This window comes from Lissotriton vulgaris, unplaced genomic scaffold, assembly GCF_964263255.1.
Source record: "Lissotriton vulgaris unplaced genomic scaffold, aLisVul1.2 SCAFFOLD_1361, whole genome shotgun sequence".
In the NCBI taxonomy this organism is placed as follows: domain Eukaryota; kingdom Metazoa; phylum Chordata; class Amphibia; order Caudata; family Salamandridae; genus Lissotriton; species Lissotriton vulgaris.
The window spans coordinates 555,563-580,374 of record NW_028240788.1 but is presented as its reverse complement, the minus strand read 5'-3'; the positions used below and the strand labels follow the sequence as shown (position 1 = coordinate 580,374).

At 45.5% G+C, this 24,812-nt stretch overlaps 1 protein-coding gene across 1 annotated transcript in view; it reads right to left on the bottom strand.

The window, feature by feature from the left end:
* LOC147672873 (monofunctional C1-tetrahydrofolate synthase, mitochondrial-like) overlaps nucleotides 1–24,812 on the bottom strand; it is a gene marked incomplete at its 3' end in the record, with an annotated part of 195,553 nt that overhangs the window by 31,425 nt on the left and 139,316 nt on the right. Inside the window, exons 4-5 of the mRNA XM_086947959.1 lie at nucleotides 24,691–24,744; nucleotides 21,950–22,068 (exon numbers count right to left, since the gene is read on the bottom strand). Of these exons, the coding sequence (XP_086804085.1) occupies nucleotides 21,950–22,068; nucleotides 24,691–24,744 (173 nt within the window). The remainder of the gene's footprint in view (nucleotides 1–21,949; nucleotides 22,069–24,690; nucleotides 24,745–24,812) is intronic.

Here is a 24,812-nt window from a genome sequence, read left to right as displayed (position 1 = left end):
CCCAAAGAGGATCATGAGGGTTGTTTGTTTGATCCCCACTCGCGATAGTCAGAGTATGTGTGAGCAGCCACCACCTTGCATGTATACAACCCCCACACTCTCGCTCCCCATCCCTAAAGCCAGCATGCCAACTCAGCCGTGGGATGTTAGAGACCAACCGAAAACGTATATTGTTAGAAAGTGCAATGACAGAACGATGCCAGATGTGACGAAGGGACCCCCGATGTAACGCTGACAGTGCTGCTTCTGTGAGTTCCCCTCCGCTCCTATGGGATTCCCTCGGCTGCTCAATCATACGATTCCCTCCAGTGTTCCTCTGCTGTTCCTGTGAGTCTCGCTGCGCTCCTGTGAGGTTCCATCTGCTTCTCCTACAATTCTCCAGTGTTCTTGTGAGCTACCCTAGTCTAGGTCTGTGAGTCCCCATGCGCTCCTGGGGAGTTCCCCCCGCTGCTCCTACAATTTCCTCTAGTGCTCCAGTGAGTTTCCTTCTGCTGCTCCTGTGAATCTCTCCGGTGTTCCTGTGAGCTTCCATAGTCTGAGTTCCCCTGTGCAGGCTGTGCTCCTGTGGGATTCCCTATGCTGCTCCTAAGATTCCCTCCAGTGTTCCTGTGAGTTTCCCTATGCTGGTGGGAAGAAGGTGGCTGCCATGGTGAATAACGTCAACATGCCACGCCAGGAAAAAATTCTGTGGACGCCTATGCTGGCAGAGGGGAGCCCAGAGGGAATCTGGCCTGGTTATTCGGTCTGGACGGTCCTTTGTGAGGTGGGGGTAGCAGCTTGTCCCTGTAATGGCACAGACGACATAAAAACGTCAGACTGGCATGTATTCCAAAGAGAAATGGATAGTGTGAGATGTGTAAAGCACCAATGTGCCAAACGGGCCCTGAGAAGATCACTGTGGCTTGCGCAAGGAAGGCAGCAGAGATGGTGCACATCTTTATACCCGAGAAGTGAGCCGCAAGCTCGAGAATGTTCTCGATTGGTGAAGTGTCAACAACAGACAGATTTGTAGCGTGTAAGCCGCAAAGCGTGGGAAAGGAACAGCGAGTCTACAACCCAAGCCCCACCACAGCATACACTTTGAGGCTCTGAAAAACAACTGAGGATACTATTAAATCAGCGTAGTTCATAGAGACAAGTAAATGCATACAAACGTCTCTACAGTCCCCCATAGCGAAGCGAGTACTTAAAATAACGCCATATAAAAACACATTAACCGCCCACCAAGTCCGTATATTCAGTAGGCGGCCTCGTGTAAGCACAATAATAGATAACCTATCTCGGAACCATGCGCAACCCTCACTGAGGAAGGGATTCTTGAGACAGGAGCATTCACTGATCAGAAAACACAGCACCCTCAGTGCATATCTCCGCCAGAGGGGCAGCTGCCGAGGAACAACACGTAGTTTAAACATTATCATTGTTTAATGGAGTGCAGTTCCCCGTCGGCGACACACCTGCTCCCTTCGCCCGCCGATCTGGCTTCCTCGGTGGGCTTGAGCAGCTGGACTAAGGATCTGGTGGCCGCAAGGGACATTTCTCCCTTACCCGCACTAAAGGAGTAACTAGCCAGCTTCTAAAGCGAGGCTCCGCCCAGGCTTGAGTGATGCAGAGTCGACTGGTCCTGTGAAGCAGGCACCGAGGAAGACTGCAAGCGCCTTGAGGCTGCGTGTGCGCTCTGCGATAGAAATGCACGCCATTTACAAATAAAAAAAACACACGCCGCTTCTTCCAAGTCCATGTCGACTGCAGCGCCAGAGACTCTCCAACGAATCCTCTCGCCTGGCGTCGAAATATGGCTTTTATGTTATCCCGAGGGTTGCATGAACTACGGAGGATTGGATTTGACCTAAGCGGACATCATAAAATGTGATCAAAACTGCCCGCCTAGTCTCACTCCGGAATCCGATTTAAATATCTTTGGTACGCTACAATGGACAAGGACCTCAGAATGTATTACCAGCGTGAGCACTCACCGGCTGGGGCAGAGGACTCGGACGTTCTCCCTTGCCTGTATCCGCAGAAATGTCTCTCCGAAAAGCCACGTCATTTTCCGATTCGGGATTGTGTTTTTCGTTCTCTCCTCTTCCCATTGGCTGGAATGTAAAATTCGAGCCAATGGGAAGAGGAGAGAAAGAATCTAAAAAAAACGCCCCTCAATACCCAAAAACACGAAGCTTAAACAGACAGATGTCCCTCTCCTCCAATGGCTGGCCTCCGTTTAGGAAGCCAGCCAATGGAGAAGAGGGGCGGGTTCAAGCCCCTTACTCTAAGACATAAGATCTCGCCGGCGAGACTGCGCAAGCGCAGCCTACGCAGGCCGAGACCTAAAAACTTGGTTTATTATAGGCTCAAGGTTCCATCGGGAACTTGAGCTGAGCCAGGCTCAAGTGTTGCTCTTTGCCCAACTCTATGAATTAGTAGGGAACAGTAAGACCTGTACTGTAGCAGAGCCACACTGCAGCAGCGTGTGTCTGAGTTAAGATGCTGGCTTGCTCCTGGTAACAATGTATTTATTATTTATTTATTTAGAGGCTTATATAGCGCTAGACTCGACTCCCGGAGGATTATCTATGCTTGGTTCACCCAACCGGAATAAAAAGCAGTACATCTCATGAGTGTGCTTGTAATGACCAGATTCTCAGACTAGATAGAACCAGCTCACAAGAGCAACACCAACCTGGCCAAAACGTAACCACCTCCCTCCTCAGGACCCATCTATCCAGGCACCTGGGTACCTACCTGAGGATGGGGAACTCGCAATATACAAGCTCATATCATCAGAAACACCACTAAATCTATAGGGATTACTAGGAATACTCACTGATTACTAAGGACGTCCATGCCCTACACCACACTCCTACCTCAGTCTCGCGACCACATGGGTCCAGACTAATCTACCCTGGGGCAGTTCTGATTATTTACCATTACACACTGATCACCCTCAGTGCTCACTCGACACGCAATCCGGCGTGTCTACACACTAGGCTGCAGCCCTAGTGCTCTCTTCCTTCCAATCCGGTCCACAATCTGGCGGACCTACACATCAGGCTTCCACCTGATGCTCTCACTAACGCCACTTTCCCTAGAGGCGATCTCATTACACACCGTATCCCCCGGTGCTCTCTCAAGCCACAATCTTGCGGGTATACACGTTGACCACAATCAGTGCTCTCACTAACGCCGCAGCACAATGACGACCACTTTCCTATGAATACCTTCAGCTCTCTGGAAGTCTCTCTCACTATTCACTAAAGGTTCGCTACTACAATAATATTATGGGATGGCCGAATCACTTAGTGTCAATAATTCCCTAGCTCAAGGGCTCCTCTCTCTCCCTAATTATTCAGTGGCTACTTACCGGATCAGGGGCAGCATCTGTTCTGGCTGTAACACCTGACTAGAAGGAAAGGTTACCTGTGCTTTAAGAACAATAGACACACACTGTATGCAAGAGTTATTACCTGATTTAAACGCTCTCTATCATAAGAACAACACATGCACACTAGTTCACTAAGAACTGGGGTATCTTTATTACAATAACAATAGAATACACATACACAGATCTGCGGGGTCTCTATAACTAACAGGAACTTTAACACACCGCTGTAAGAAATGGGATTAGACATACAATAGCCTAGGGAATAAAGACAAGATTAAGGTGTAAGTGTAAAGTAAGCTGATTCAGACTACCTCACCTATTAGAAGGAAGATTTCTCTCTCTGGTAGGATCAGGGCTCTCTGTCTCTCCCTCTGTCACCACAGCTTCACACCTCTGGCTCAACTGCTTCAGCTGACAGCCTCAACTCCTCCATCTGCTTTACTTTGTTCATATGACTGCGCTCTCCAGCTTCAGCAATCATCTGCCTTCTTTCTCCATTCCAGAACTGAACTGTAATCTGCAGCTCCAGCAGACATCCTACTCTCCACTCTTCAAGAACCAAACTGACCACTCCTCCTCTCCTGCAATTCGCTAATATAGAATCCTCTCCCCTCATGGAAATTTCCAACAGAGGGCTGCCTCCCACCGAATTCCTGTGCTAGCTCCAGGGCTCTCCGCGCAACCGCAGTGGCCATCTGCTTGTTACGTCTGGGCCCAAGAGACAAACACATTCTTCCGATAAGAACCAGTCCTGGCTGGTTTTCCTCTAGCAGACAACAGGCTTAACTATAAACATTACCTTTACTCTGCAAGCATCTCAGCTCTGCAGGGATAGAAAGCAAAATGGAGTCTCTCTAGTTCTGGGCCTTGTAGGCCTGAGAAGAATGAAATAACCCTTAGCTCTGTCAGAGTACCTACACAAACCATACCAATGTGTAATATAAAGTCAGGACCACAGGATCCACCCTCTACTATAGGCAGGATAATGGAAGAACACATAACCACGTCAAAGCCAATAGGCAAAGATGGATTAGAGTCAAGAATAAGGGATCTATCATCATATAAAGCAGCTATCCTCTTCTAGGTCTGGAAAAAGGGCTTAAAAGGGCCAACACAAGGTAAGAATACAGCCTATAGGTGTGAGCAAGTTTAAAGTCTTCATCACTCCGAAATAGAGCCAAAAAACCGGTCAAGACAGTGCTGAAGAGGGTAGAATATTTAAAACAGGAAAGACTTCAGCCGTTTCCTAAACATTAGATAGTTGGGTCAACATCTCAGGTTAAAAGGTAGTTTATTCCAGAGACTGGGGCCTAGGAACGAGAGGGCTCTGCCACCCAGTCTCGCCTTTCTAATGGGCGGGACCTGTACCAGAAATTGATTGCTAGAACGGAGGGTGCGTACAGGTTTATAAGGGATGAATTTCAGCCAAATACAGGGGGCCAAAGCCAAAAATGCTTTTGTGTATGACATAACAAGTTTTGAATTTAATCTGTTCTCGATTGGCAACCAATGAAGTTTTTTCAAAAGAGTACGGGATGGAGTTCTGGGTGGGGCATTGAGGACCAATCTTGCCGCGGAGTTCTGAACCACCTGTAACCTGCTCAGCAAGCTGTCATTCGCTGATACAAGGAGTCAGTTACAGTAATCCAGGCGGCTAAGTATTAGAGCCTGGACAAGGGTTTTCCTGGAGGTGTCTGGCAGAAAAGGGAACACACGTCTCAAAAGTCCAATTAGGCGAAACATGAACCAGCTGTTTATTTGACAATGTTGTATATTCTTAGATTGTGTGCAATGGTTTTAAATAGTGGTATAAAATGAACTGTGAACAAAGCCGGTTGTATTGAAATTTCAATAAACTGTTTAATAAATTAAGAAATGAGTAAAAATGCTGTAAACCGAACATAATCTCCTGATCATTTTGAAAGTGATAGAAGAAAGATTTGTCCATTTGGGTGCTCAGGAGCCACTGTCTGGTAAAAAACACTTATCTGAGGAAGGAATAGAAATAGGGGATGCCTAGTAGTGTACTGGATGTTGAGTTGTGGTCTTGGGAAAAGTTAAACATGCCATCAAGAGATTTATGGGTACGGTGAGGCTAAAGGCATTGATGCTAGAAATAAATACATAAGAAATTGGCAATATCTAATCTAATGACAAAATATGTTACACAATTTGAATGCAGGTGTAAGCATGCAGATGTGCCATCCTGCAATTCATGCTGGCCTGTTTTTACTACAGTATCGAGAAGTAGTGCTCATGGCTGTCACCATAGCTGCTTTCCCTTGCCAAGGGGTTTGTTTCGTCCTTGGAACGACAATGTCAGGTTCATTGAGCACAGCAACTGAAATCAATAAGGAGATGTTTATCAATAAGTAGAAGTTAGTGCCTTGCTCCTGTGACTAAGTACATCTGACCTACATCCCATCTTTCGCAACCTTGTTTTCCCTCCTAAGCATTTTAACTTCCTCAGAAGTAATGATACTACCTGTTTGTAGTATCCTGTTTACATGAGCTGGGATGTGCTAGGTAATCAACTTAGTTATAAGTCTTCACCCATTGTTTTTTTGCTTCACTAGCAACGAGAATGGGATCATGAATCAGTCATTCAGCTGGCAGAGGTATGACTGGTGGAGTCAAAGAGCAATAAAGGTGTGACTCCGGTTTAACCCTCTCAGTGCTAAGGACATCTCATTCATGTCCTCCACCCTACCTCCACAGTGCAGATGATAATAGGTTGTCTATAGGGGGATACAAGGGAACCTCCACTTCTCACACTGGATGCTTACCCACATGTGAACTGTTGTAGGGATCAATGCGAATCACTTCTATGTCAATGCCCACTCTTGCCCCGCCCATTGGTGGCATCAGTATGCACCAGTCCCCATGGTCAGAGCCACAAGAAGCAGGTAAGGAGAGTTTCACACATGTCCTGTGGGATTGCTGGAAAGGGGAGAGTCTCCCCTTTATTGTGATGCCTCACCTGCTGGTGGATAACTGACAGGCAGGGATCCTACTAGACGCCAAGGATATCTTGTTTTTTATGGAGGCAGGGTGAACCTCCCAGAAATGTGTCAATGTCCTGCGGGGGTGGGGGGGTAGGGGGTGAACATATTTCAGGTATCTCCCTCTCCCCCAAAGAGAGTAAATCTTGGCCTAACTGCTGCTGCTTGGGGAAGGGATAGAGGGGGAAGAAGTTTAGTCTTGCTGACATCCCTCACCCGGGCAACATTGCATAAAGAAAAAAAGGTATGGGGCAATGGGTGAGCCCACTTCAGGCAGGTATTGATCAGTTATTCAGCTATTCACATTTTACTTCCGCCCACCAAATACTTTGGCTATTTAGGAGGGTGTGATAGTAGGACAAAAATATAAATGGCTGAATATCTAATCAAAAGCTGAAATAGACTGACACGTTGCCCTATGCTTCAGTGGGCAGAAGTAGATCGAACCATGGTGCATATGGCTAACTTTGTGAGTCACCCACATTCTGCTCTTTTTGCAAGGAGCACATACTCACACAAAGCAATTCCTTTTTAGTTTAATTGACTACTATGGCAATAGGTTGCCTTTTTGCATAGTGTTGCAAGTTCTAGTACATTTTTTATACTCTTAGCTTCTATGGATAACTTCTTTACATCACAGTGTGGAGACTGGTAAGTCCTTTTTATTGACCTAATTGCTTTTCCATTACTACACTCTCTTACACAGCACTGCATTCTCACTTTCAGCTCATTTATATCTCACATACATCATTTCTACAAGTACATCTGCATTCTACTTCGAATATAGTATGTGAGGAGAAACGTTTTGGACGGAAATGGCCTCTTGATGGATTACTCTAGCCAAGGCCCTAAATCAAACAATGGAGTAGAGCTCTGATGCAGATTCTAATATTGAGTCAGCATCTTTGGGAGAGGATCGAGTAGAATCAGGAGGTGATTCTTTGGAGTTTTATTTGACGAGTACTGGTCGTCTAGTGATTCAGCGGAACATGCCCACATCATTCATGGTGTCCCTTCACATGCACAATCTGTATGGCATTGAGACACTGGCAGGTTAGCCCAATAGGAAATACTAACCAGCACCCCACACTGAACACAGGGGCAGTGCTCACTTGTCAGCCACCCAAATTAGTTGTGCTATAAATTCCCTCATCACTGCAGATGCTGGATGCGAAGCCAATGCTGCTAATTCTGTCAATATTGACTGCTTCCAACTTTTTCTAAATTGACTCATGAGGAATTGGCATTACATTATTTAGCATGCTGAACAGCTTCTAATGGCACCTAAAGTCACTCTGGGGCCTCCTTCTAGGTCACACCAGTGGACTCTTAACATTACTTAGTGAGTTAAACAAATCTCTATGTCTTACTTTCAACAAGGATTTTTTGCACAAACCAACCATATAGTCCTACTTGTCTATGTGTATGGCTTGGACTACACCCAGATTTTCACCAGCCATGTTCAGAGACCGTTTTTTTTTATTCTGGAGCGCATGCTGCATCCAAGTGATAATTTTGTAGCATTGCCCTAGAATCACAGACAGGTTGCTCAAAACCTGTTGTGGAGCATTTGTCTGCCACGTTTTAAGAGGGTTATTTTCCTGTGAAGAATATAGCAGTGAATAAATCTTTCGTTTGATACAAAGGGTGGCAGCTGTTCGGACAGTACATACCAACCAAAAGCGGTTATCACAAAATCAAGTTGTACATGCTGTGCGAGAGCTCAATTGTTTCCGTATACAACTTGAGAATATATAAAAAGTGAAGGACTCCACAATTAATCCTGCAGGTCCACCTTCTAGGTTAGGAATTAGTGGGGGGATTGTAAAGGAGCGTGCATAATCACTCCTACATAAAAGTTATAACCCTTATGTGGATATCTCCTATACAGGACTCCAGCTGTTCAGTGAATTATACAAAGCAGACACTGATTTGTGATACAATTTGAATGGACCACAGAGAATTCCTTCAGGAGCTTGTTTAGAAGGAGATCCAAAAAGTCAGGAGAAGTGTGTTTCACTGCAATAAACTGTTAGGAGTCAAATTGTCTGATTGGGAGGTAGCAGGTGAGAGCACTACTCCGATCATGGGTTGGTATCAGTTGGCTGAAATCCACGAGCCCACATATATACTGGATTACAACAAGTACATGGGCAGAGAGGATAAAATTATCAGGTTCTTCAACCATATAATGCAAGTCATAAAACTCACACATGGTATAAGAAAATGGCCACCCACCTGATACAGTTGGCAACATACAATGCATATGTTGTCTATCCGCAGATCACTTTGGGAAGAGTTATGTGTCCCTTGACTTTCAGTTGGGTATTATCGAAAGTCCTACTGCTGTAGAAGCAAAAGCCTCTACTTTATCTGTTGTGGCTGACATTGCAAGGCTGTAAAATTGGCATTTTGCAGACTATTCCTGAAACAGAACAAAAGAGTCACTAATTTTGCCGAAGCAGAGGTAATATTTCACAAGAAAAGAGGCAGGAGAGTATATATTCCGGTCCGAGAGCCCATCACAGCCAGACCAATATTTTTTAAAGTGCTTCACTTTGTTTTACGTAAAAGTGAAATTCTGGAAAACTGACTGAAGTGGAACAGGCAGATTGAGTTAATATCTATATTAATAGCCGGGTCTGGTGGCTCAGTGGACTAATGCATCCACTTCAGGGGCCTGTGTTTGACCTCATGGTCACAGGTTCAAATCCCGGCGGGTCCACTCAGCCTTTCATCCATCTGAGGTCGATAAAATGAGTACCATTGAGTTGGGTAACAATAAACATCTGTTATTCAGCGCCAAGATGCCCAGTCAGAGGTGAACGTGCACTTTACAAAATACACGTTATGTTATGCCCCAAATGGCTGAGCATCTTTACATATCTCCAGAGGCCTGCTACTAGACTAGCTGGGTAGCATTTCAAATTGTCCCATACAATTTGGAAAGAAGTACAGTAATCCAAGACTTTCTTCCAAAATAAGATTTGAGCTTCTAAACATTAGATTGCTCTCTTCGCAAATCTCAAGAGAAAAGAATGATTCAACATCAGTTTCAGAGAAAGTGGAGAGTCTTGAGAATATCACTGGTAATGGGAGTGTTATAGACAACACTTTTAAAGAGCTTAATTCAGCCATTCTCCCTCTTTGGTCCAAGATCATTCATGAATCCCTCCTACAGGGAAAGATACCAGACAGCCTCAAGGTTGGGCAAGTGACTCCCATCCCTAAGAAACCCAACGTGGACCTGTCGGATCCTAACAACTTCAGACCTATCACCTGCATTATGACTCTTACTAAGCTGCTCGAAAAATGCGTCCACTTGCAGCTATGCAAACACATTGAGAACTAGCAACTACTTGACCCTCATCAGTCAGGTTTCAGATCAGGCCACAGTACTGAAACGGCACTAACCCACAATGTAGATAACGCCCTCAGATCACTTGGCCAAAATGTCCCTTGTCTCTTGATCTTGCTGGAACAGTCTTCAGCCTTTTATACCCGCAAACATGAGAACCTGATTGATCTTCAACATAGGATGTGTCTCTCGGGCCCGGTCCTAAATTGGTTCGCCTCCTTCCTGCATAACCGCACACAAAGGATCAAAATCTGGCTTCCAGTACCCTGGTCATGATAGGAGTACCTCAATGATCCTCCCTCTCGCCCACTCTCGTCAACCTTTTTATGGAACCACTTTCCATCATTCTGACCCTTGCCAACATTCAGTACCACATGTATGCGGATGACATGCAACTGTACTTGAAGATCTCCTCTCAAGAGGACATAAAAACGCTAAATGCTGCACTTGCACACCCCAATAATGGTTAGCTCAGAACTATCTGCTGTTGAATACTATCAAAACGGAATGTATTTATTTATTTTGACGGTTTTATATAGCGTGAACATGACCCTTGCAGGTATCAGAGAGCTTTACAAGTAAATTAGTTAAACAAAACAGACAATCTACAAAAGAAACATTGTATTACAAAGTAATGTCTTATGGTACAGCTTGTTGATCTACGAGTCCGATACAGTGTTCAAGGCAATTTGGTCATGAGAAGAGATTTAACTTTTTTTTTTTTTTTTTAAGGAGGCTGTTGAGGGATTACGTCTGGTTTCTGGGGGTAGTGCATTCTAAATCCTTGGAGCAATTCCAGAGAAGGCGCGGTTATAGGTTTTCTTTTTGGATAATCTTCGAGGCTTCAGAAGAAGGTTGCCGGCGCTCCTGGAGGATCAGTTTCTAGACTAGAGCTCCAGTTTGTGGGACAGATACCTCGGGTGTTGTGATGTAGGGCTTTTTGCATCATGTAGGCAATTTCTAATTGAATTCTTGCTTGGAAGGGTATCCAATTGAGCGCTCTGAAGTCAAGTGAAATGTGGCAATTTCTGTTGGAGCCTTTGATGAGCCTGGCCGCTGAGTTGAGTGATGCTCTTAAAGGGGCAGTTGTAGATCTAGGGAGTCCACAGAGAGTTACACTACCATATTCTAGTCTAGGAATTACTAGTGCTTGGACTGCCAGTTTGGAGTCATTTACTGGGAGGAAGGCTCCTTAAGCTGCAGCACGGATATGTTTTTGCAAATTTAGGTTACTGTCCAGAGTTACTCCTAGTGATTTTGCTGATTTCATTATAAGAGGTTGGCAGTTTAGCGCTGCAAGTTGTTTAAGCCATTCTTGTATGATGGGTGTTTGGTTAGGTGGGGCGATTAGTAGGAATTCAGTTTTGAGGGCGTTTAGTTTGAGGTGGTTTTCAGTCAAGCAAGAGTGAGTTTTTGTAGAGTTAGATTGAGAGGTTTGATGTCATCCGGAAAGTTTCTCTTTAAATATAGTTGTGTGTTGTCTGCCTACATGTGAAAGTGGATATTTGGTAAGTTGAGGATCTGTGAGCGGCTCCTTGAATAGGTTGAACAGTGTGGGTGCGAGGGAGGATCCCTGCGGGACTCCTAATGTGACTAGGACGGCAAAGGACAGGAATTGGTTGACCTTGAAACTTTGGGATCTATTTAGGAGGAAAGAGGTAAACCAATTTAGTACTGCCTCTGATAAGCCCATTCTGTATTTCAAGAGGAATTTCTTTTGATTGCGCCTCCCCCCCCCCCCAATCACCCAGCTCCTACCCTGGACTTAAACAAGTCACAGCTCTGAAATGCACCCCTCATGTAGTAGACTCTGCCAAATCGCTTGGCATCACATTGGATAAACACTTAAACATGAAAGTGCACATCAGTGCAGCTGATAGGGGAGTCAACTTTCCACTTAACACCCTTAAGAAAATCATGCCTCCACCCCACCCCCAAAGACATTAAGCCGGCGGTTCAATCCTTGGTGATCTCTAGGTTGGAATATGGTCTGGTAACCCTTGCTGGACTTTCCAAAGCTAGTTTGGCCCCAGTCAGAGCTACCCTGAACGCATCGTCCAGACTCATCACGGGCTCCAGAAAATATGACCATATCTCCTGGGTCCTTACGCAACTAAATTGGCTATCTATTGAAGCCAGAATCAGATTCAAGATAGCTTGCCTGACCCATAAAGCCATACATTATAACACTCCGATCTACCTGGCAAATAAGCTTGAACTCTCGGGCTCTGCCCGGAACCTCAGAAGTACGTCCACCCTACTCTTGAAACTACCAAGATTCAAATAGAAAAAATCCAAGAATCTGGAACTCCCTATCTCCTGAGATCAGATCCAATCCCTCCACAATATCTTTCAAGAAACTTGACAAACGGCTACTCTTGAACGATCTTTAACATCAACTGACTCTCTCATGCTCTTGTCTGTTAATATTTTGATTCTCATTGTTATACACAATTGCGCGGTATAGTATGCTGGTATGCTAATCTCTTTTTGTGCTCTTGGATACCTAGGATACCACCTACTCTTTACAGGCTCTGTTTTCCCTCGCTGTTTGTAACCTCACTTACTGTTCCCATTGAGTTTGTTACCCTCGTTTTTGCCTTGTCTGTACAGCGCTCGGATACCCGTATGGGTCTTGTTCGCACTTTATAAAACTTTTCAAATAAAATGAATTTTTTCTCAGATTTACAGTAATGCGAAGTGACAATGTGAGAACACGAAAAAGGGATACTTTGAAAATACATGGACAACAGCAAACACACACATCCTAGATATGTGACCATCGGACAGTGGCCTTTAACCAAATGGAAAAAGATCCAGACTATCTTTGAAATGAAGGTGTAATCCGGGATTTTACAAGGCTCCATAGGCTTGGACCGAGGTCCGGGACTGAGTGGCGACGACCGGAGAAACTCCAGAAAGAAACCGATGCCGTTAGACGGCAGAAACCGTGCGCGACCAGAGGCGGCGTGCTCGGGGTGTTGAGACCGGGACATAAAGTGTAAAGAGGCCCGGAGGCAAGGCGTGGGTGAGGCGGAGCGCGGCGAGCAACAGGCCGGTGGCAGAGGATGCACGCCGCAAAACTGTGGACAAAACACATTGTGGGGATTCAGCGGCGACCGGTGCTGCAGGCAAAGCAACGAGAAACCTGACACAGACGCGGTGGGCCCAGAGACAACATAACGATGAGAAAATAGAGTCCCGTTGGGCCGCCGTGCCGGCCGATCTGCTTGGACCTAAGGCAAGTGACTTTTGGAAACCTGGCGCTGCGCTCATACCGCCAGTGAGGAGGTACAATTTACTGCCCCCCACTGCCCCCCCCCCCCCCTCCCCGAATGGTTGGAAATTTGCCTGCGAGGTGCGGAGGGCAACCAGTGACGACCTGCCCATGCGTGCAGAGACCAGGGCATAGGTGGCCCAAGACTCAAAAAAGAGGCGTGGGTGTGGCGGAACGCGACTAGAGGAAGGCACATCACGGAAGCCCCGTGGCATTCAGTGGAGAAGGGACGGCGGCGAGGGAAAGGATACAGACGCAGTGAGGCCCAGAGTACAACAAACGGGAGCCCGAGCCACGGAGGACTATCGCAATCGCAGACTTCAGGGGTACTGAAGCACGAGACTCCCTATGATTACAGGGGTGATCTATTAGCCGGTGGGAGAGTTAAGGTACCCCCCTCCCCACGAGGGATGACAACCTTAACGCAAGATGATGCTGTAGGCGGTGCACGTGTCGAGAGCGACAGACACCCCCGTTGGGACGGGTGAAGCCAGCCAAAGAAAGGAACAAGCGCCTAATATAGCGACGACCTAGTGAACACCATAAACTTTTGGACAGTGGCGTGCACGCACCCTTAACCAATTACTTGTTGAGCCGGGCCCAATATAACGCCAGACACACAACAACTTATAAGAACCATAACCGAGAGAGAGACTGCCTCTGCATAGTGAGTTGCCCAGCCCACCTTTGTTGGCGTCATGTCAGGAAGGGGCGCACGGAATCAAATGACACAAGCCAAGCTAGACAAATATGCCTATGATAAAAGGTTCTCAGCCACAGCCGGAGGGGCGCACATCCACAGGCAAAGGGGCGGACGGTGAAGGGGAAAAGGTTACACTTGAGGACATTATGAAGGCCTTGTCGAATGTCCAAACCACAGTGGGGATGATCTCAGACATCTCTCTACTACGTGCAGACTTTCACAAAATGGCGGAGAGAGTCAAGGAAGTGGAAATAGTCACCAAATCACTAGTGGCGGATACATCAGAGCTACAGACAGCCATTTCCCGACTAGAGACGGAAAACAAGCTACTCACGGAGAAACTCGACGACCAAGAAGGACGCTCGCGACGGAACAACGTACGTATTCTCAGTATTCCGGAGAGTGAAGGCGCTCAAGCGATGGACCTTTATGTGGAAGAGCTGGTGAAGACAAGGCTGCAACCCAAGGGACTCTCCAGCTTCTTTTCGGTAGAAAGAGCCCATAGGGTTCCCCCTGGCAGGCCCCAACCAGGAGCGCCCCCAAGACCAGTACTCACCAGACTATTCAATTTTAGAGACAGAGATGTAATCCTGCAGACAGCGAGAGTCTCCCCCCCAATACGGATTCATAATTCCACAATTACCTTCTTCCCGGACTACACAGCAGCGGTCTCTCGAAGTAGGCAAAGTTTTCTGGAGGTTAAAAAAGCACTGCGAACACAGGAATTGCCTTACTCCATGCTATTTCCCGCAAGGCTCAGAGTGGTAGCTGAAGGAAAGACATGGTTCTTTGAGACGCCAGAAGCGGCACACGATTGGCTCGAAGGTTGGAGGCCAGTGGGTAACATCAGTCGTGGGAACAGGACTCACCGCCGCCGAGATGGAGAGAAAGATTCAGGAAGTCAAACATCAAGACGCCTAGATTTGGAACACTCGCCAGATCTGGAAGCGGAGGTTGATAACCACAGATAACACCAATACTCATATGACTCCCGGCAAATTCAATAAATACATGGACAAACACGGTCGGACCTGCTATGGATACTGGACTGAGGCGGGCCTTGGTGGGCAGGAAGGGCTACTGCTCCCATTGGACCCTTTACCCCTGACAAGCAAGTAACATGGTTGGGGCTGGGAAGAAGCACTCTGCTAAATTGGGGTGGCGGGCGGTGGTAAGTCCGTTTGGCTGGGAGGGACCCGGGGTGGGGAAGTTTGTAGTTTGTTTAATGGTGTTTTATTTTTTGATTGTAATGTTGATAGGGCAGAACACAGATCGAACGTCAGATCCTTAACTGTGATGGTGGGGCACGCATTTACTCATGGCGATAGGTTCACAGGCTGATAGCACCCCGAATATGTCCAAAGAAACACTGATAACCCCTCTGAAGCTGGTAACGTAGAACGTCCGAGGCCTGGGGGACAGGATCAAAAGGGGTCTGGTACTGCAGGCCATCAAGCGGCATGGCCCCGCGCTGGGTCTTCTGCAAGAAACACCGCATGGGGACGATGTGTAAGGCATTGGATAGATGGGGAAATAAAATGGTAATCCACTCAGAGTTCTCGTCTGGCTCCAGGGGGACGGGCATCCTGGTGTGGAAAAATTCTCCCTTCTTGGTTCTACAGACCAAGGCAGATGACTAGGGAAGGTTTGCAGCGGTTCAGGGTCAGTGGGAGGGAAGACTCCTTAATGTAGTATCAGTATGCGTACCACACGCACTGCACACGTTGGCACTCCCAGCGCTTAGCGACTTCTTGCTGGCACTGCAGGAGGGGGACCTTATCATTGGAGGAGACTTTAATGAAATGATGGACGCCACTGTCTACAAATACCCGGCTAGGCCGCCACACAAGGGACCACAGTTTACAAAGTTTCACTGACGCAATTGGCCTTATAGATGTATGGAGGCACTCACACCCAACAGGACGATAATACACGTACCATTCAACTGTACATAATAGCCTAACTAGATTGGATTATTTTATGATGACTGAGGCCACACTACATAACATCGAAGGGGTGGAAATTAAACCGAGGGGTATCTCTGGTTATTCCCCCGTGCTGTTAACTTTCACTCATCGCCAAAAAACTCGGCGGAGAATATACCCCATTCGGCCTGGATACTTACACGTCCCTCATATAAAGAAGGACCACCGTAAAGCCACAAAGCATTTTTTTCAGGAAAACACTAATTCGGTTCGCTCACCTTCAATAGTTTGGGAGGCATACAAGACTGTACTTAGAGGGCACGCAATGGCATCCATCTCGAGGCATAAGCGGGAGAAGCAGAAAGAACTCTTGGACTTAGAACTGGCACTGCAGGCAGCTGACACGGCATTCGGCAGATCCTACACCAGAAACAGCACACACACTGCACCTCAGACAGCAACAGCATAGGGGTTACCTGCACGAAAGAACGATACCTAACCTAGCAACGACAAGACACAAAATCTACGACGTAGGAGACAAAGCTGGGAAACTGCTGGCATGGCTAGACAGGAGAGAGACACGTTCTAAGGGGATACAGCAGATACGAAATGCAGAAGGACGACTAGTGTCAGACCCAGAGACAATAGTGAACATTTTAGCTGACTATTTTCGTAAAGTTTACACACCAACCTCAGACGTAACGGACACAGAGGTAGCAGATTCTTTACTGCAAGTAGAGATGCCAAGGTTAACTCAGGAGGATACTATGGAACTTGAGGCTGATCTCACGGACGTGGAGTTACAATTGACAGTCAGGTCACTGCAGTCCGGCAAGGCACTGGGACCCAATGGGATCCCGGTGGAATGGCAGAAACTGTGTGCCCACATATGAGAGCAATGTACAATGACAGCCTACAGAAGGGGGAACTTCCATTAGACCAAAGAATAGCAAAGATAATGGCAATCCCAAAGCCCGGTAAGCCCGCAACTGAGTGCACTTCATACTGCCCCATATCTTTGCTAAATGCTGAAGCCAAAATTCTGGCTAAGCTACTAGCCAATAGATTGATGACATATTTACCACACCTAATACACCCAGATCAGTCAGGCTTCATGCCTAACAGGAACACAGCACTCAACCTCAGGCGATTACATGGCGTGATGGCACGGGTTCCGTCTTTGTCGGAACCTGCAGTGATTTTGTCCCTAGATGCGAAAATGGCCTTCGATATGCTAGAATGGCGATACCTATTCGCGGTCCTCCCTCATCAGGGATTCGGCTCGAAATTTTGCGCTTGGGTGCGCCTCTTATACACGAATCTGTTGGCCCATATTACAGCTAACGGACACATGTCAAGTGAGATACCGTTGGCAAGAGGGACGCGGCAGGGCTGCCCCCTATCGCCACTTCTGTTTGCACTGGTGCTGGAACCTCTAGCAACACTTGAAAGGAAAGCCCCATTGCTGAAGGGTATTCAATGGCATGAGGGATGGGAGGATCGCCTCTCTCTCTACGCAGACAATATATTGGTATACCTTGCACACCCGGAGCAGTCTATCCATATGCTCCTCGCCATCTGCGAAGCCTTCGGGAAGGTGTCAGGATGTACGATAAACTTGTCCAAGTCGATCTTATATATATTACGGGGTCCAGCGCCGCAACTTCCACTGGACTGCCCCTTGATAGTGGCGAGGGACTCTTAAGTACTTAGGTATACATATCACCCCGGATAAAATGGAATTCTTCTCCAAGAATTTGGTACCCCAATTGGAGAGGTTGCGAAGAGATGTGATGCACTGGGCGACTCTGCCCCTCACTCTCCTAGGTAGAGCGGCATTGTACAAAATGATGGCCCTACCAAGATTCCTTTACGCCCTTGACAATACACCGTTTCCAGCTCCGCCCAGGTACTTTACACAGATAACTGCACAGGTATCACTACTTCTCTGGGGCAGCTGCCAAGCCCACATAGCGCATGCAAAGCTACATAGAAGTTGGTACGATGGCGGAATAGCACTTCCGGACGTGAAACTATATTATTGGGCAGCACACCTCAAGGTCGTTAATCAGTGGTTACACGCACAGCAGGATGGCCCGGCGTACAGGTCGGATAGAGCCCAACTAGGAACGAATAAGATGCTCCCAATCCTATTCGATAAGGGACTAGCACTGAAACTACAAGGCCCTACAAAGCATTACGCCTAATTATGGCACATGGCGCTGGCACGGCTGGGATGGAGAGGGGGGTTATTACTAAACTTACCCCGCTGTGGGACACAAAAAAACTAGGACAGCTGAGAAACAGCAAGGGGTTTGACCAATGGGATAATATTGGTATTTCCACGGTGGGAGATCTATGGGAAAAGGGGACAGTAGTTCCTTTCGCCCAACTCCAACAACAATATGAATTGGGCCCGACTGAGACCTACAGGTATACGCAAATACGGCATGCATTGCTCACAGCGATCACACCTGGCACCGACGTCCCTGAGGCCTCCCCATTAGAAGACTGGCTACTGGCTGACCATATGCAAAAGCGCGCCACGTCCTTCACATACAGGAAGATGATTAATAACTTGCCAGTCTCACTAAGGGGCAAATGTGTGACAGATTTGGAGGACATAGAAGACTTGAAATGGCAAGAAGCCCTGGCATCGCCCAAAGAGGTGGGAATCCCTGCAAGGCTACGGTTAGTGCAGCTTAAAATCCTACATAGAGTATATTACACCAGAACCATGTTATTTAAAATATCAAGGGCACAACACCCATACTGCATACGGGGGTGGGGAGAGGAGGGAGATTTCATACACATAATATGGGAATGTTCAGCGGTAGCGGACTATTGGCGACAAGTACTAAGAACAATATCACAAGTGATGGAGGTGTTACTGCCAGAGACACGCAGATGTTTACTCAACATATGGGAACCCAATGATCTCACGAGCCATGGTCAAACGTGGGTCACGCTAGGGCTCATGGTGCCAAAAACGGAATATTGCACCGAAATGGGGTGCAGTGGACTTACCATCACTAGAGACTTGGTGCAGAGATATGGATGTCACTATGCTAACGGAAAGGACAGTGTACACAACTCGGAAAAGCTCCCGAAAGTGGACTATTATCTGGGTGGCTTGGAACACCTACAGGGGGGATATTTGTGACCCGATAACAGAATTGGAATCGGATAGCTCAGATGAAGATTAGAGGGTAGAAGGGTATAGGAGGGAATGGACTGCCGAATAACGTTCCTTTGGTAAATACCGATGATTCTTTTTTTATAATGGTAATGTTCTCAGGAATGTGACACCTTACTATATTGCTCATACTTTACTTATGTATCATCATTGCCGATGTGTTGACTGAATAAAAACTTTACAAAAGGAAAAATTTAAAAAAAAGAAAAGAGGATGAGATCCTTCAAGAAGTCACAAGAAAGAACAAGCATTAGGAATGCATTAGGGCTCGGGATTGTTTTAAGTTAGAGATAATGGCATTGTAAATGGTAATGTGTTTTCTGCACTCTGCACTCTGCACTCTGCACTCTGCACTCTGCACTACCACTCTCCACTCTCACTCTCCACTCTCACTCTCCACTCTGCACTACCACTCTGCACTACCACTCTGCACTACCACTCTGCACTACCACTCTGCACTACCACTCTGCACTACCACTCTGCACTACCACTCTGCACTACCACTCTGCACTACCACTCTGCACTACCACTCTGCACTACCACTCTGCACTACCACTCTGCACTACCACTCTGCACTACCACTCTGCACTACCACTCTGCACTACCACTCTGCACTACCACTCTGCACTACCACTCTGCACTACCACTCTGCACTACCACTCTGCACTACCACTCTGCACTACCACTCTGCACTACCACTCTGCACTACCACTCTGCACTACCACTCTGCACTCTGCACTACCACTCTGCACTCTGCACTACCACTCTGCACTACCACTCTGCACTCTGCACTACCACTCTGCACTCTGCACTACCACTCTGCACTCTGCACTACCACTCTGCACTCTGCAATACCAAACTGCACTCTGCAATACCAAACTGCACTCTGCACATAACGTCGTCACACCGAAGGCCATCTCCTGCTCCCAACCATCGTTCACAATGTCCCTATCCTTCACCACAGCACAGAGCAGAACGGCGCCTTCCCTCATAGACTGATATACAGCATGGTGCCCAGTAGGACTGCGCCAGATTTATATTTAGCTGGTGTCGCAGCCGCCCAAACTCACACTGTGAACCCGAAGTAGAGCATGAAAAGCGCACTCTTTACCTCTTACTGAACTCGCCACCCGTAACCCTCAAATGTTCATAATAAGCCTGAAAGTTCAAATCTTTTCAAATGCATAATTGTTGGAATGAGTGAATGTTCAATATCATCCGAAATTGCACTTTCCCACTTATTTTTATCGCAGCTAAGAGTGACAGTCAAATATACAGCTGGTACTGTGTTCTTCCCTCGTTATTCCACTTACCATGTCAGCTGCTTAAATAAACAAACTGGCAAGCCAGCCCGAAGCACCCACCACGTCGACCCTGAAGTATCACCTCACAGGGCTATCAGTGCTCTAAAACAAACTCGCTTTACATTCCGTGTTCAAACAAGGAGGTGCAAGCTGGCTGAAAACTGTAAACCTTTTATTCCAAACAAACATTTTAAATTTCGGTAAAAGCATTTCAGCTATTCAAACATTTAAATTAGCCGAGTAAACCTGAGATGAAAGGAGCAACAAAATAATGCATGGCGCGCGCCCACCAAAACGCACTGCAGAATGGTGAACGCGCCCACAACATCTGGATTCCATTACAGCACCTCCCTGACAGCTCCTAATTGATATTTATGGACGGCCGTGCTCGTAACCACACAGAAAATGCCACAAATGGCGGACGAAAATTACATATAGCCTATCGTGTCAAGGCTACTAAAAGGACAGCACAGCGAAGACGAATCACTATGCAGATGCCATAACAAAAGCACGCGCACTAAGGAATCTATCTGGCCCGAGCCATAAAGAAACCTTTTTTTTTTCTTTAACATAAGAGCTCGAAGCTCCGCCCCACTTCGTGGTGACGTAGGCCGAGCCCTAAAAATGAACAACCAGGGTGATGCTAGGATTCTTCAGTGTTCTGACTTGAGGAAGGAACTCTTACAGAGAAGACCATCCACCTGAAATTCCAATATGAATGTAAAATCAGTGCAGAAACCTCAAACTCTGCAGCCATATTGTGGTGATTTCAAACGTCTTTGCAATCCTGCTTTCCTCCAATGTCCTCTTCTGCTCATTTTGGGGGTAAGGCTCTAAATCCCTTTTTATGTGTTTATTACACATATAGTGTGAGTCCTCGCATTGTACTTCATTGTAACTATTTTGCATCATTCTTATTTAATGGCTTTTCTTCTTGAGTTTGACCATCCCCAGGAGCATAGCTTCTTTACCATCCTTTTGACTGGGTGACTTCCACTGCTCTAAATCATGGAACAACTTTCTTTTTCATTCATCACTCCATGAGAATACAAGTGTTTTTCATCCTCTGTTTTGGGCTTCTACCCCCTCCACAAATACCATTCCTTGTGTGCTCTGTGAAGCTCCCTCCTCCCTCAAGCAATAGCTGCTCATGGTTTCATCGACCATGTCTTTTTTGATACATTTTTATATTCCTCCCACTAACTCGTTTGTTGGCCTTTACTGCAGTCTCCCATTGTCTTCTACCCCACCTGATCCTTTGTAGCTCTGTACCTCCATTCTATCTTGGTTCCTAAAAACCTTTTTTACACTAAGTTGCAATATTTTGCTGTGACTGGCAGCAGTCATTTTCTGCTTTGCCACTCTTTTTGAAAGGCACTTTCATACGTATTTAAATTACATTTTTTTTACATGATGTCAGCCATCTTGGGATGGTAAATAAACAATACAAATCATGGCTGCATTATGTCCTATGCGTGCACATGATTGGTGAAGCATGTGCACAGAGGTCATCGCACTAGGCTGCCATAATATAATAAAGTGTATATGTCATTGCACTCTTTTTGTAAAGTTTTTTTCCACTCCTTCACACAATAGGCAAAAAGCATTGGCAAAGCCTACTGAGATTAACAAGCATTTGCTGCCTGGTTCTTGGGTTGCATATATTTATTCATATATTGTTTTCATCAGTTTCTAAACGTAAATAGTGGATTTAGCCAGCTAAGGCAACAGGCTACAGGAAAATATTGGATCTCACTGCTTTCCCTGAATAACCAAGAGTGATCAACATATTAATTTCTTACCCATCAATATCCTTCTCGGGAGAAACAGCATTTAGAACTCTGCTACTGTTTGTAGACAGATGAAGTACTAGACCCCGAATCTTGGGATCTTCATTAAGCTTCAAGATTTCATCAATGATCTACGGAGAAAATAGGAAAAGGAGGTTAGTCAATAATGGGCATTAGAAAAGAAATACATTTTAATGTGTCAAATATTTTTAACTGCCTATGCTTAATTCCTTCACCCAGAACGCCCTAAAAACTCCACCTTTAGTTTCTATAACCTATGCAAATGGCCTTCTACAAAATACAGTCAGTTTACACTTGTAAACGACCGTACTACTTACCTTCACTATATCCCTTAATCCACACTGTGTTGTGCAACAGCAATACCCTACTCCTTACACCCTACACTAAGTACACAAAATATATGCTACACCACCACTTTGATACCATAATCTGCTGAAACATTACACACAAGCTATATCACAACCTCTTTTTAAATACCCAATCACCTACAACCTAGACCACCAAACAGTACCCCACAACCATGCTACATCCCATACATCAGTCACCAACATAGACAGCTACACCACCAGCCACACTGGAGACCATTCTGTATCCAGTGAATACACTCTGCATCGGCAATGTTCCTTAGAAAACCACACACCAAAAAACCATTTGCACCTCTACATTCTACCTACAGCAAAGCATCCTTCATCACATTTAAAGGAAACCCATAGCGATTAATACATAGCGATTAATACATTACAGAACACCACGAACATTTGCCAGAAGATCCACCTTCAAGCTGCTTTGATTCACACACAAAACAATACATGGCAAAGGACCACCTTCATCAGGAACAAAATCAACAAATGCATATAACACAGGAATCTGCGCTTGAAAATTGAGCCTCCCCTCAAAATTTCTACATACAAGAAAAAGCCACAGGCGGTACATCTTGCTCTGTTCAAGCAGCCAAACTACGGAATTTGCGACCCGCGGACATAAAATCCACTGACACCCAACTCCGCTTCAAAAGATTAGTCAAGAGTTGGCTCTTCCGCACATGATGACTATGTTCACAACAGTTTAACAAAACAGTAAAATCCGACATGACAAAGTATGCTTCTCACAGTATGGCGAGTACATTGGATATGCTTACTGCTAGAAGCAGATCCGTTCATATAAGGGAGAAGATGTATATTGCACGACAAGATACATGTGTTTATCAGACCATGCCAAAATTGATGCTTCTATGTACATATATTTGCATATATAGAGGTGTTGATGCATGCCTACTACTAAAACTTTTTGAAGTGTGATGCATATTAAAGTACGTGCAAGCTAATTAAAGTTATTTTAAACAAACTAAACAAAATATTTGCATATTTCACCACAAGATAAATGTGTGCATCAGACCATGTAAATAATGTGCTTCTATGTACATATGGGTTTTTATATAGGGGCTTTACTACAGCCACTAGATCTTTATTAAGTGTCATTGGTATGTATGTATGTTACTTTTAGTTTTGTTATTAAAAAAACCTTCAACCTCCATCTTCCTCTCTCTAACACCTTCAAACCCTTTATAACAACTATGAACTCCCAACATCCTTTTCAAACTTCCCCTCTGTTTTTCAGCTATTCCACCCACCTAACAGGCACACACAACCACTACTTACAAAAATAATGTACTACTTACCCTTTTAATTCCATACCAATCATGCTATCCCTTCTTCAAACTCTACTAAACACACCAAAAAAATCAAGAGCACAAAACTAAAACAACTAAAGCACAAGGAAAAGAAAAAGAAACACTTACTAATCTACTAACTATTAAACTTAATCTTGGGTTCTGGAGTAGTGGGCTACTGGCCACAAAGCACTTCAACGCACAGGGATAATAAGCGCCATATATATGCATACCAGGCCCACCTGTGTAGCATGATTGGTGCAGCTTTTACACGTTTGAGCGGAATGTGGTGGTAAGTCCTTATGGTCCCGCCTACATGTGATGTAGGCCCCGACTCCATCCTGGCAAATTGAGGTCGCCATTTTTAAGACCTAACACAATCTGCTCTATTCGTGAAGACTTAACTCTAAAACAACAGAGCACATTCGACCCATATAATGTGTTAAATCATACGACATGACAATTACTACATTCCACATAGCATTGCATGTAGGACTTTCACGGGAGAGGCATCATCCACCCCAAAAAATAACTGAAGGCATGGACTGCATTTCTACTCGTTTGCACCTTTCTAAGAGTACCCCTCAAGTCCGCCCTCTGGGTTTTGTTGTGGGATGGTGTCCAAGTAACAAGCAAGGTTTCGGTCATTTACCATCCTTCTTGGGGATCGATGGTTCTGTGTTATTAAAGCCTGGCTAATTGCTGTTCCCAATTTAATAAAAAATAAACTTAATTGCAGTTTGGGCAAAATAGGTGATGGTTTTTACAGGAGACTGCTGGTGAAACAGAGATATACACAGCAAAAGACCAGAAAAATGAAATGTGTTCATAAAAACCACCATGGCAACAAATATATGATCAACAGCAGTTGAAACTTAACTTTTATAAAAATAAAGACGTAAATACCAAAGCCTGCAAGATTCATAGCACATGGCTGCTACAAATGGCTGTTGAAATGCCAAATAAAATACTGAACAAAGATGAACAGTATTTTACCTAGTAGGTAGATATGGAGAGACACAAAAAAAATACAATTTGCTTCATTTACGAAGAAATGGGTTACCTCTTCATCACTGCTATCTTGAGAGAGACAAATGTGAATAATATTCAAACCGATCTGTGGAGAATAAAAAACAGTTCAGAAGTCTGAAAACTATGGATAGTAAAACTCAAAGCAAATCGTAT